This window comes from Mustela nigripes, chromosome 12 (assembly GCF_022355385.1).
Source record: "Mustela nigripes isolate SB6536 chromosome 12, MUSNIG.SB6536, whole genome shotgun sequence".
Taxonomy (NCBI): Eukaryota; Metazoa; Chordata; class Mammalia; order Carnivora; family Mustelidae; genus Mustela; species Mustela nigripes.
Genome location: NC_081568.1, coordinates 106,986,536 through 106,999,720, shown reverse-complemented (window position 1 = coordinate 106,999,720; position 13,185 = coordinate 106,986,536). Strand labels below are relative to the sequence as shown.

Here is a 13,185-nt window from a genome sequence, read left to right as displayed (position 1 = left end):
AAAATGCAAACAACATAGCATCTCAAGGTCATCTGTCTAATCATAACTCATTATACACAATAAGGCATTTGTCAGTTGGGAACATCTAAGTTATAAATACAGTATTCCTTACATACAAGCAACCATTTCACCTAGGATCTGCCTCCTGGACTCTTTGGTTGGAACTCCTCTTCTCTCCAGACAACTGGCATTAACCTACTGCCATTATCTTCAGCCGTGTGCACCCCCTCTCCAAAACAGAGCTATTGCCACCTGGGTATACTAGCATACATAGAGTTAACCCGAAAAATCCTCTTCCACTCCTCCATGGTAACAACCAAGCAATGACTGATTTCTCCTATATAGAAGTTTACAGCTTAAAAAAATGCCACGATAGGTACTGCAAACATTATTCTTGAAATTTCTCTATTTTATTAGTACTTAAACCAGCATTCCTTGCTCTCTGTCATAAGAGTTTTTTTTTAAAACCCTGCAAGTATAAGTTCAGTGTGACTGCACTGTGTAACAGAATTTGTAATATCCAAAAAGCAAAATTTCACCATGTAATTTTAAAAGATGATATAAAAATTAATAGAACATATAAATGGCATGTAAAGTGACATGACAAAAATTATTTTACCTAAAACGTAATTTACAACATAACTCTAGAAATGACTGTTGCGTAACTGTAGACAGTTTCTCAAATGTTTCAAAAAATGTTTTAGAAGAGCATGAAAACTTCACCACATGAGCAAAACATAATTCTATATATTTTGACTTTACACCTGCCATGTTCCATAAATAATTTCTGGGCCATGAGGCTTTTTAAAAGAGTACTGGGAGAGACACAAAAGATTCAAAGTCTATTTCATGAAATAAAAGCCAATATCTCACATGAAGATTTGAACCTTGGTTTACAAAATCTCTAAAACTGTTTTGTTTTTGTTACAAATGTAATACATGTTCACTAGAAAATAATTCAAACAATGTAAGTGTCTGAAATAAAAAGAAAATCACTACCACCCCACTCTATCAAGCTAGCACCATCCCTTGGCCCAGCCAAACCACCTCCCAGTATTTCCCTGGGGTCTTGGGGGGGAAAAAAAAAGAAGTGTATAAAGTACTATCTACATTTCGTATAAAGAGGTCATTTAAAAACCCTGACCCGCCCAAGTATGAAGATTCAACTAGTAACCAGAATTTGCTGGGGCACATGCTTATTTCTCTATCCTTCTATTCATTATAGAAATTGGCATTAAATATTATAAATCCACACATATATTAGAGAGCAGTAACAAGTACAGCAGTCATATAAATTTTACCCAGAATCTACTAAAGAAATACCTTAATTCTGAATTGTCATTGAGGACTGAAGAACAGCACATTACCAAAATTCTATTTTTAAAATAATTTGCTTTGAATATTACCTGTCCCGGTCCATGCTGACTGACCATCAGTAAGTGTAATAACAAAACCAGATCCTAATGTTTTCTCCCAAGCCACTTGTAGAAAATGAATTATATCAGGTTTAGAAGCAAGACAGATTCTGCTTACTTTTCTCTCCATTTCTGGTGACCTGTTATAAAAGAATAAAATTAATATTTTTGCAAGAAACTATCAAATAGTGATGCTTTGTATATTGGTCTCTCAGCTACACAAAGCACCAAGGAAATAAGTAAAACAAAACAAAACAAAACAAAAAAACACGTAATAGCTAGCCAACCACAAAACTCAGTAAATCATAGTTCTATTCAATACTGATTTGTAATTTTTACAGATGAGAAAAACAGAGATCCATAAATGACAAATGAGCTGCCCAAGTTGAATGCTGAAAAAAAAAATTACTATATCCAACAATATGAAGAGTAAAGACTTTCTTACTAATCCCAATTTCATTTCTAATCATTCAAGGTTCTTATTCTATGAATTCAAAAACCATTCTTCTGGTAATTTACTCTAGAACCTTGTCCAGACTGACCTCACTTACCAAACTGTGGTACGACATATACTTGGTTAAAAGCAAATAACTGTTTTTTCTAAAACTGGAATACCCCTTGACCACATGCACTTCATTAAGAGATGCTTAAGCTGTAGAAGCTAACATGCAAAACAAAAATACCCTAAAAATTACAAACATGCAAAGAAAAAACATTACAAAAAGTCAAAGCCAGGAACAAAGCATAAACTTCCAAAGATGAAAAACTACAAAGAATTATTCTTTAATCACAAAGCATGAATCTCTTGGTAGATAATTCTGAAAAAGCTAAAAAAAAACAAAATTCTTTAATCTTTTATTTGGGAAGAAGAATATAAAATTGCTTCAACTTTTACGACCAGTGTATATATATATATACATATGTATATATATATATTTATATATAGATATAGATATATAATATGCTATAAAAATCCAAAAGTAAATTAATTGGCACTTCACTGACAACTGAATAAGTTTTAACAAGAGCAAATTTTTAAATCAGTTTTAATTTGCTTTCTCAATTTAAAATTATTTTCATAAATAAAGCATATTATTTTTCTCAATTAACAGCTGAATATGAAAATAAAAACAACTGAATATGAAAAACTCACTTTGTCAGCTCCTCACACAACTGAATATGAAAATAAAAACAACTCACTTTGTCAGCTCTTCACAAAACAAAACTAACTTAATACAGATCTCTATCTTCTGGGAGTGGGAGGGATGCTTAATTATAGAATCCTAGAGCCATTCTACCTTAACAGTAAAAAGCGCAAGGAAGCAGGGCAATTTCCAGAATTAAAAAAAAAAAAAAGTATCTACAATTAAGAGTGTAAGATACCTCCAAATTGGTAAATTAACAATAATTCTAACTTCTACCTAGTGTACTCAGAAGACTGTTTATTATTCCTCCCACTAAAAGACCAAGCTTTAAAATAATCATACTTGTAGCCACACCAATTAAGTATGTTTATGTGTTAAAAATATGTAAATGTGTAGGTTTGACTACATCATCCACTAAAAAATGTAATTATTTCTACATATTTCATTTACGGAAAAATTTTTCCTACATTGAGGTCTTTTTTGCCTCAGTATGCTTACTTCTGAAATGTATTTTCCATTTGTGAATAAATTTCTTTTAAATCAATTAATCAAAACACTATTAAGTGTTAATGCAGTTAATTATCTACATGCTCTGTAATCCTTAAATTTGAAAATTACTGGAAAATGTGTATTACTATTTTTCCATGCCAATCATCGAAAAAGACACATAGAGATTTACATAATTCTAATAGGCCCCCAAACCCATGACTTCGGAGGGGGAAGTAATAGAAACTTTTTTTTTTTTAAGATTTTATTTATTTATTTGACAGACAGAGATCACAAGTAGGCAGAGAGGCAGGCAGAGAGAGAGGGGCAGGCAGGCTCCCTGCTGAGCAGAGCCCTATGTGGGGCTCAATCACAGGATGTGGGCTTGATCAGAGGACCCTGGGATCATGACCTGAGCCAGAAAGGCAGAGGCTTTAACCCACTAAGCCACCCAGGCTCCCCTAGAAACTACTTTTGAAGGCCACTTTTTGCCTCTCTAGAATTTATATACAAACACAAAGAGACACTTGCACAGGCTTTTCCTTCTTAAATATGTCTCAAGAAGCATGGCTATTGTTAGCAATTAATGTAGCTCTGTGGAAAGAAAACTCAGAGCTTAAATTCCTCTAAAACAGCAATTGGTCTCACTGCTATTTTTCACCATATTTAAAACAAGTGACAAACTGCTAATTATACAAAGCAGTTTAAAATTCAATATTCCAGATGCTTCATTCTACTTTCACAATGACATAAAGGGCTTTAATTTCAGGAATGTTAAATAGACATTTAGGGGTCGAATTAGTTTTAACATCTTTGAATTATTTGTGTTTCAAGTATTTATTTCCCAGTTTTCTGATCAACTCTACGTACTCAGCGCTAAAATTAAATTGTTTTATTTTAAAGATGCCATTATTTCACTAAACTCAGATTTGAAACTTTGGATGCTACCGGTGAGTCACGTTTAAGCACTTAACATTAAGAGTCCAAATGTGACCACTCAGTATCTTAAAAATACTTTGTGCCTCAGTAGCCTCAGATGCTTTCTCTCTATCAACTGAGTTATAATTTCCTGATGATGTATTATTTGAATGACTTCTGAATGAAATTCATTCTTCTACTTACTGAAGTCACCCCCTCATTAAATATCAAATACAAAAGATCTAAGAACCAACCACAAAAATAGGAAAAATAATGACTTGCCAGTCTTACAAGAATCCTAAAAGCAAACCAATGATCTCTTTGCTTCCAGCAGCCCTGTAAATGGGAATAGTCGGCCATAGTTTTTCTGCCCCAAATACTTGAAGAAAGGGGTGCAATCCTCTTTAGAGGGACTGATTGATTAGGGCCATAAGAAAGCGTGTGTTTTGTTTTCTAAGGGCACTAAAGGTCACACTAGAAGTACTAGAATCGGCACCTCTCTCAGCCAGAGCCAAGGATCTAAGAGAAGCCTGCAGGTGGAAACAGTTGAGTCCCACCCCAATTTGTATTTCAGTAGCTTTATTGAGAGCTCAGAACAGTTGAGAATTGAGAAGCTTATCTTTAGTACTTTGTGTCTTTGATACTTGGCTTCCTTCTTAGAAGAGAAATAAGTTGTTGGCTGGTATGCAGTTGATGTGATCTACACTCTGAACAAATACCATTCACAGTTGCCTCTGAATAAACAAGACGCTTTTTAAATTAGTTTACAAAGAATTTTGTATGCCCTTTTGGATGCTGATAAGGAGCAGTGCAGAAGCCAACTCTCTTAGGTCAGCTCAAGTTAGTGACAACACTATATCATTGATAACACCATTTTGAACTTGAGCTTCTTTTATTTTCCTTTATAGTAAGCTACGGCTTCTTTTCAAGCTGCTTGGGCTGCAGGTGTTCAAACTTAGGCAGCTATGCCAAGGAGTTGTACTTACAGATCAGAAAGGACTAAATGCATGTTTCTAATGAAGCAATTAACTTAAGTGCCCCTTGTTCATAAAAGTAGGCTGATACCTAAAATGAATTCAGATTAAAGATTAGCACACAGCACAGTTAAGCCTGTAATTAAATTCCTGATATTATTTTGTTAAACCTTACTTAAAAAAAGAAAAGAATGTAAATTGAAGTATGGTGATAAATTTTTTTAAAGTTCTATCATATTATAAAAATTCAAGGGTCAGAACATATGGATCGCTACATAAAAAGGAAAGAAATTGTTATGCAACAACCACTGGGCTATTTACTTTTAGTAAGACAAACATCACACAATTCAGAAAACTAAGTGCAAAGAAAATGACAATTTTCCTATTTGCTTAGTATTTTTTAAAAGCATTGGTTATTAATGTTTATATTCCCAGAATTCCCCCACTGAAAACTTTTTTTAAGTTAATAATTGATTCCTAGCCTTTTCATTATTTTTTTCCTATCATTTTCATTAACAGCATGTCAACTTGCTGGTTGGAGTTATCTGACTAAAGGGTAAATTAAGTTTTTTTTTTTTTTTTTAAGATTTTATTTATTTATTTGACAGAGAGATCACAAGTAGGCAGAGAGGCAGGCAGAGAGAGAGAGAGGAGGAAGCAGGCTCCCCGCTGAGCGGAGAGCCCAACGCGGGACTCGATCCCAGGGCCCTGAGATCACGACCTGAGCCGAAGACAGCGGCCTAACCCACTGAGCCACCCAGGCGCCCCTAAATTAAGGGGTTTTTTTTTCCCCTTAAATGACCACAAAATCAATTTAACTTTAAATTTCCAAAGCAATTAAACAAAAATATCAAGGTAACTTTCTATAGAAGAAATGTTTTCTTGGCATTTGTATTTTCAAGTTCCAAGTATCTAAACTTTAAGGGTAAAGAATTTATAGTATTATTAAATACTTTTCTAATAATGTCAATATTGCCTCCATTCTATTAATTTAGAAATGAAAATAAGGTGACCAGCCGTCCAGGTTTCCCTGAGGTTTTCTTGGTTTCAACATTGCAAGTCCCATGTCCAGGAAACATCCCAGACTCAGACAAACTAGGATGGATGGTCATCCAAAGTCAGAGTAAAATATAGTTAAGACAGTGGACATAATCTTGTTCAAAAACTTGTAAAATACAGCTAATGTTCAAGTTAGATGTCAAGTTAACAGTCTGATGCTTCAGGAATAAAGCATTAGAACTATAAAATCCGTCTAAAAATCAAAGCATCTTTGCCATGGTCATAGTCCCTTCTCAACTACCTCTTATGACTGTGGAATGCCAACTACTGCCATTCCAAATATCGTATAACTACTCATTTCCTCTACTTATCTTTTATAAATACCATTGATTCATTTAAAGTTCACTTCCTCTTTCTTTTTTCATTACCCAATGAACTAAGTATTTTAAAACAATAAAATAACTTGACTAAATTTCCCACATAAAATCTAACACCTAGATCCAAAATGCCCTGAAAATTAGACCCCAAGTTCCAGGACTTCCTTTCTATTCATCAAATGGACACTCTTAATTACCAATAAACTTGGCAGAAAGGATGAGAGCATACTTATCATTTTGGAAACTTTCTAAACTTTCACAAAAACACTTCATTCCTAATTGCAGCGTTTCCTGTGAGAATGACACTTAACAGAGCTGAAGAGACAATACCTGAAATACAGCATTAGCTAAACAACAGTCTTTCTTCATTAAGAATTTAGTAATTATGATTTGTAAGTCATGAAATTTTGACACCTCTTTTGTATTTTAATTTCAGAAGAGTGAAATACCATCAGTTAAGTGTATATACAGTCTTTTCTACCTGAAAAATGTGCTCCTCAGAATGAAATGTAACTGAAAGCACTCGTATGAAAAAGAAACAGGACTTGTACTGTACTTTTTCCCCTACTCACAAACCACCATTTACTGACAACTATACCCACTTATCTACCAATTTCTAATTGGCAAAAGGGATGAATGTTAAGATTGGGGTACAAAAACGTTAATCCTGAAAAAAAAAAAAAGAACCCTACAACATATCCTCAACTGGTGACATTACCTAATTCAGCCACTCAAAAATATTTAAGAAATATGAGAAACTGCCCATATTTAACAATGTTTAACCTACCAAAAAATGGCAATTTCACATGGTTTGAAAGATGTAAGTATAAACAACAGACTCCAAACTGGATGAATAATTACTACTTATTTCCCATGTTGTAATTTTTTTACTTTAAGTCATTTTCAACCAAATCCCTGAACATATTTTGGACTCTAGTGGGAGGATGTTCCAAGATAAAAGCAAAAGATTCACGAGCTGATAATTGTGCTAGGTGATGGGTACACAGGAATCCATTATGTTCTCTCTACCTTTATATATGTTTGAAATTTTCTACAATAAAATGAATAAAAAGAAAATAGTTCCCTCAGCATTATTTGACCACCAAGCTGATTATATTGTTATAGGGTACCTTTATAAAAAGAGACAAAGTCATCTAAGAGAAATGTGTTCTTCAATATATAACTTAAATACATAATTCAACACCTTAAAACTTAGGAGCCTATTTGAGAAATACTGAGCTCAGTGTTCGCTCTTTGATTAAATAGTCTCTATCTGATCATCACTACACCTGAAATACTGGTATGAGATGCACTGGGGACTGACACAGAAATGAGCACACAACTCAAGTTAGGACAACTAAGACCAGTAAAGCCTAATTCCAAGACTTAAGAATATAGAATCTTCTCTACTGGATTTGATGCTATAACACTGTGAGCCTGAAGCTGCTGGCAACAAAACCAACAGAGCAGAAAGTGAAACAGAGATGTGCACAGCAGCTCAGGTCTGATTCCAGCAAAACCAGAATCTAGATCTAACCATAGATGTTTTAGGTAGGAGGCCAAGAAGCTCCTTGCTGTTTAAGCTACTCTGTTTTAGGCTTTTGAATCAGTAAGACCTCAGTATGAAATCCTCACTATCATTCCGTGGTTGTGTGGACTTCAGAAAGTTATTTAATTCTCTAAACCTCAATTATCTCATAGTACCTGCAATGTGTATATTCTGTTAGTGGCATGAATACCAAACTTTGGGAAACACTACATTAAACTCATAGCATTCAACACCAAATAGGAAGTTTCACATTTTCAGCTTAATAATTTCATTTTTCAGCTCACTCTCATCAGTTCTAAAGCACATGACATTTGAAAGCACTGGGCAACTTTGTTATTGCTACATGATAAATAACTGGTAACAGGTGGTTCAAGAAGACAACTGGTGAATATTTTCCAAAAGGCCCTAATGATTCAGGTGGGGGGGGATGTCTATTCAAATGAAGTTTCAAGTCTTGGTTACATGGCAAAAAAAATGCTTTCCAAGTTTTAAAAATCATTAATTAATAAGTTTAATGTTTTCTCCTTAAAACTCAACAGCTTACCTCAAAATATTGGCAAATGTTCTCTAAAAGAGGGACCCAATCAATTTACATTTTAAAATTGTTTCTTTCTCTTCCATCTTTAATATATTCAAAGAACACATTAAAAGACTGTTATAAACCTCTAATACAATTCATTTTTTCACGTTTATAAGATATTTATAGAAACAAATGTAGCTCCTGGCAGAACATATGACTTCGACTATACTTTCCAACCATTCTTCTCAATATAAGCTTAGAGGAGTGTGATGCACTTAAACAATTAAGATTGCTATACAAAAGCCATCAGTCTCTTATTAGAAAAGAAAAGCAATGAGAGGACTAGTCCTGATACTCATGGCTAAAGCTCTTCAAGGACTGTTTTAGGACCATCATTCAAAGAAAGCTCAGTTTAAACTTACGTCTGCAAAACAGATGTAAGACTGTTTGTATGGTTCCAGTGACTTGGTATAAAAGCTTCAAATGTGTCTTTACTTTGCATCAAATGCTCTATTACAGTGATATCCATATGGGAATTAACAGTGGTAATCTGCGACATTCAACCAAACATATAAACTTTACTAGCCCTTTAATCCACTCATTTTCTTCTGAGATATAACTATCAAACAATTAGACCAAATCTTATCACATTTAAACTTCAGGAACTTATTATGCTTTCTCTATTGCTAAATTCTCAGAGCATAAACTTTGGTTCCCAAAAGTAATATCTAAGACTTAATTGAGCCAATTTTTGTAAGAATAATATGTAGAATGATGAGGTTCGTTACTAAACACAGGATTAAGGCAAGAGCTTTTTTATTCAGTTTATCGATTTTACAAAATTATAAATTGCAACCACGCTGTCATTTTTTTTAAAAAACACATAAGCCCCCATATGGAACTACATTAGTGTACTAAGCATCCACCTATAAATTACCAAAGAACTGTCAATAAATTTTTTTAATTCAACTTTAAATGCTACAAAGTTTAAACAGATGTTATCCTACTTTCTCTGAGCAGCTGTTCATTGGACATGTTCCTTATTTATTGATACACTGTGTTCAATGCTAGGGTCACATTTCTTAAACAGGAACTTGGCAACTTCCAAATTCCATGGTAAATATTGACATATCTCAGCATGTCAATATTTATACTGTCAAGACTTTGATGAGTCTCCTCAACAATGGCTGCATCTTATTTCTTAGCAGCCGCTTGCTTCTGTTCCAGTTGAGCAAGGTCTTTCTTTATTCAACAGCATCCTCTCACACAAAGACCTGATTGACTTTCTTGCTTATTTCAACATTTTGGACCCTTTTACAGGGTTAGTAAAGTTCAAAGAAACAAGGCACAAATTTAGCAAGAGCTGCTTTTGATTACTTGATCCCAAGCCTAATCACCATTTTCAACCCCACTGCTGGGGTTGAAAGCTGCTGAAGGCTTTTCAGAATTTATAGTCAGATTATTTTATTTTCTGTTAGTCCTGAAGGCTATGCAACATTATAAAAAGATTGGTTTATGGACTACGACAATGATGATAATATTCAGAGGACAGTTTAAATTAAAAATGTTTACCAGGAAAGGTAGTTAGAAGTCTAGTTCATTATTTACAATTAAACAATGTTTTTGTTTTGTTTTGTTTTTTAAAGATTTATTTATTTATTTATTTATTTGGCAGAGATCACAAGTAGGCAGAGAGGCAGGCAGGGAGAGAGGGGGAAGCAGGCTCCCTGCTGAGCAAAGAGCCCAATGTGGGGCTCGATCCCAGGACCCCAAGACCGCGACTCAAGCCGAAGGCAGAGAGGCCTCAACCCACTGACCCTCCCAGGCGCCCCTAAACAGTGTTTTAAATACAAAATCACCTATGTTTTGTGCCAAGTATCAGAAATTATGTTAACAAACTATTATCTTTAACTCAACCTTAACAACAAATTTCCGTATCAGTGTGAGAAAAATCTTTGCAATATCTTGAAAATAGCCTGGGATTTCCCAACGGCACCCAATCAAAGGTTTAATTTAAAGCTATTGGCAGTACTGGCATCTACCAAAAGTATGGATGCCTCATGAGCATTTTGGAATTCTAGTATGGCTTTCCCACTTTGAGGCAACAGAAGTCTCAAGGGTGTTCTTCCACAAAGAGCCCCATCTCATCAACATTAAAAACTGCTGACTATAATGACTATGATAACCCTCTGTTCATTTCAGCCAATGTCTTAGGAAAAAGAGCACAACTCATGTTCTCATCAGCGCTGGCAGCTTCACAAATGACAAGGAACAAACTGCCCTGGACAATAAAATGATTAAGTACCTCCTACCTGTATAAAAACAATCCTTCTATTATTTTAAGGACAGCTACCTTTTTCCTAGAGAACAAGGTATAGCAAACAGACCACTGATTTTATACCCAAAAGAGTCAGCTTGAAATCAAAACTCTACTGCTTCATAGCTAAGTGACTTTGGTCATGCCATTAATGCATTAAAACATTTACGACTGCTTCCTACGTACCAGGCTTTGATATCCCCAGAATGAGTAAGATACATTTTGATCTCTCTAGTGAGATAAAAAAAAACACCCCAAAATAATTATTGTAAAAGCTTGTAAAGTGCAGAGGTGGGATGGTCTCTCCTCTCAAGAGTTCATGTAAGCCAGCCGAACATTTCAGGGAAGGCTTCCCTGAGTTACACCTGATAAGAATCTTAAAAGGTAAAAAGGAAAGAGATAAGAAAAGGCACCCCATGCAGAAGACCCTGCATGAGCTTAGGCTTGGAGGCAAGAAACAGCATAATACCTGGAAACCATAAACAATTCAATGTTTCACAATGACTATAAATCAAGGATGACTAAATTCAAATACCAAATCAAATTCATTCACTCAACCAAAACATGTGCACTTCTATATCATCAGATAGAGCTTTAGAATTTGGCATAAGGAAACAAAACAGATAACAACTCTTTCCTTTGGAGACCAACAATGAAAAAAAACACATAATATGTAAAATATATAGTATGGTGATAAGTGCTAGAGTCAACGGAGAAGATTAGACAGGATAGAGAAAACTGGGAGTACAGAGGCCAGTGAGGGAAAGGGTATAGTTGCAAACCTGCAATTTTAAGTAGGGAGGGTGAGGTAGGCTTTATTGAAAAGGTGATGTTTGAGCACATACATGAAGATCAGTTGTAGGATGTCTGGGAAAAATCATTCCAAGCAGATGAAGCAGCCAGTGCAAAGGCCCTAAGGCAGAAGTGAGCTTAAGAAACAAGGAAGCTGGGGCGCCTGGGTGGCTCAGTGGGTTAAGCCTTTGCCTTTGACTCAGGTCATAATCTCAGGGTCCTGGGATCCAGCCCCGCATCAGGCTCTCTGCTCAGCTGGGAGCTTGCTTCCCCCTTCTCTCTCTGCCTGCCTCTCTGCCTACTTGTGATCTCTGTCCGTCAAATAAATAAATAAAATCGTTAAAAATAAATAAATAAATAAATAAAAAGAAAAAGAAACAAGGAAGCCAATATGGCTAAGACAGAGTGAGGGAAGAGCATACAAAGGGCTGAAGTCAGGGAGGTAATAGGAAAACAGATCATGTAGAGCTTTGTAGGCCCATGTCAAGTTGTTAGCTTTTAAAATGAATCAAATGAGAAGTCATAAAATGGTTTTACGCAAAGAAGTAATGTTACATTTCTTCTAATAAACTTTTTATTTTGGAGTAATAATGAATTTACAGGAAAGTTGCAAAGATAACACAGAGTTCCCATATACATCTCACCCAGTTTCTTCTAGTATTAATGTCTGGAATTCAGAAAGAGAGGGAACTAAGAATATGAATTCGGGAGCCTTCAGTATACTCAAGGTTATTTAAAGTCATTAAGACTCGATGATATAATTAAAACGAAGTGTAAAAAGAAGAAAAGAAGAAAAGCAAAGATTGAAGCCCTGGAACACTTAGCAATAAGAAATCAAGAAGAACAGAAGAAGACAAAAGGAACCAATAAGGTAGAAGGAAAACCAAGAGTGTGATGTCCTAGAAATGAAGTGAAGAAAATACATCATGAAGAAGGAAGGGATTAACTACGTCAAAGTCTGCTGATAGTTCAAATACAAAAAAGACGGAATGATTAACACCTGGAAACCACTGGTGACACTAAGAAGAGGTTTGGGGGGGACAGGTGGGACCAAAAGCCGTGCTGGAATGATCTCAAAAAAAGTACAGAAAAAGAGGAATGGGGATTTGGAATATAAAATCCTTAGAGAATTTTTGTTCAGAAGAGCAATAAATGAAGAAGTGAAGAAATGGAGAAGTGGAGAAAAGTTAAGAGAAGCATTTCTTAAAATTAAAAGAAACAACATGCAGGTCAAATGTGGGTCTTAATCTAAGAGCCACAGGGGAAAGAATATAAAAAATACGGGGGAGAAGAAGGACAAAGACAAACTCGAGCACCCAAAGAGCCTTAATCTTAAACTGCTGGTGGCTATTTGGGGATTCGAGAAAACAAGCAGTTAAGTAAAACCATTATCTTTTAATATATGTGCCCATCAGTGAATTTTAAAAAAGGAAATCATGCAAAAGGAAACCATTATCAACACTAGATATAAAGTAAAAAGAGAGGACGGGGGATGAGGGAGGCTGACTACTGGTAAAAAGGCAGTATCATTTTAATTTGAAAACCATATATTGGGTTCCCAAGAACTATGCGAACTGAATACATCAAAACTCTTGTTTCTCCATTTGGGTTATGCAAAGACAAAAACGGGTGGAAAATAAAGCTTCACCTAATGGGATTATCCAAACTAAAAGAAGCTAAATACACTGATTAA

The 13,185-nt window shown here is 35.0% G+C and overlaps 1 protein-coding gene across 9 annotated transcripts in view; it reads right to left on the bottom strand.

Annotated features, from left to right (window-relative positions):
* XRCC4 (X-ray repair cross complementing 4) overlaps positions 1-13,185 on the bottom strand; it is a 337,294-nt gene that overhangs the window by 323,416 nt on the left and 693 nt on the right. For 7 of the 9 annotated variants that reach the window (XR_009407544.1, XM_059418183.1, XM_059418186.1 and 4 more), the window contains exon 2: positions 1,407-1,555. Coding sequence is in view for 7 of the 9 variants with exons in the window: in XM_059418183.1 (XP_059274166.1) it covers positions 1,407-1,545 (139 nt within the window). In the remaining 2 variants the exon portion in view is untranslated. The remainder of the gene's footprint in view (positions 1-1,406; positions 1,556-13,185) is intronic. The other 2 variants (XM_059418190.1, XM_059418187.1) reach the window with 1 other exon arrangement.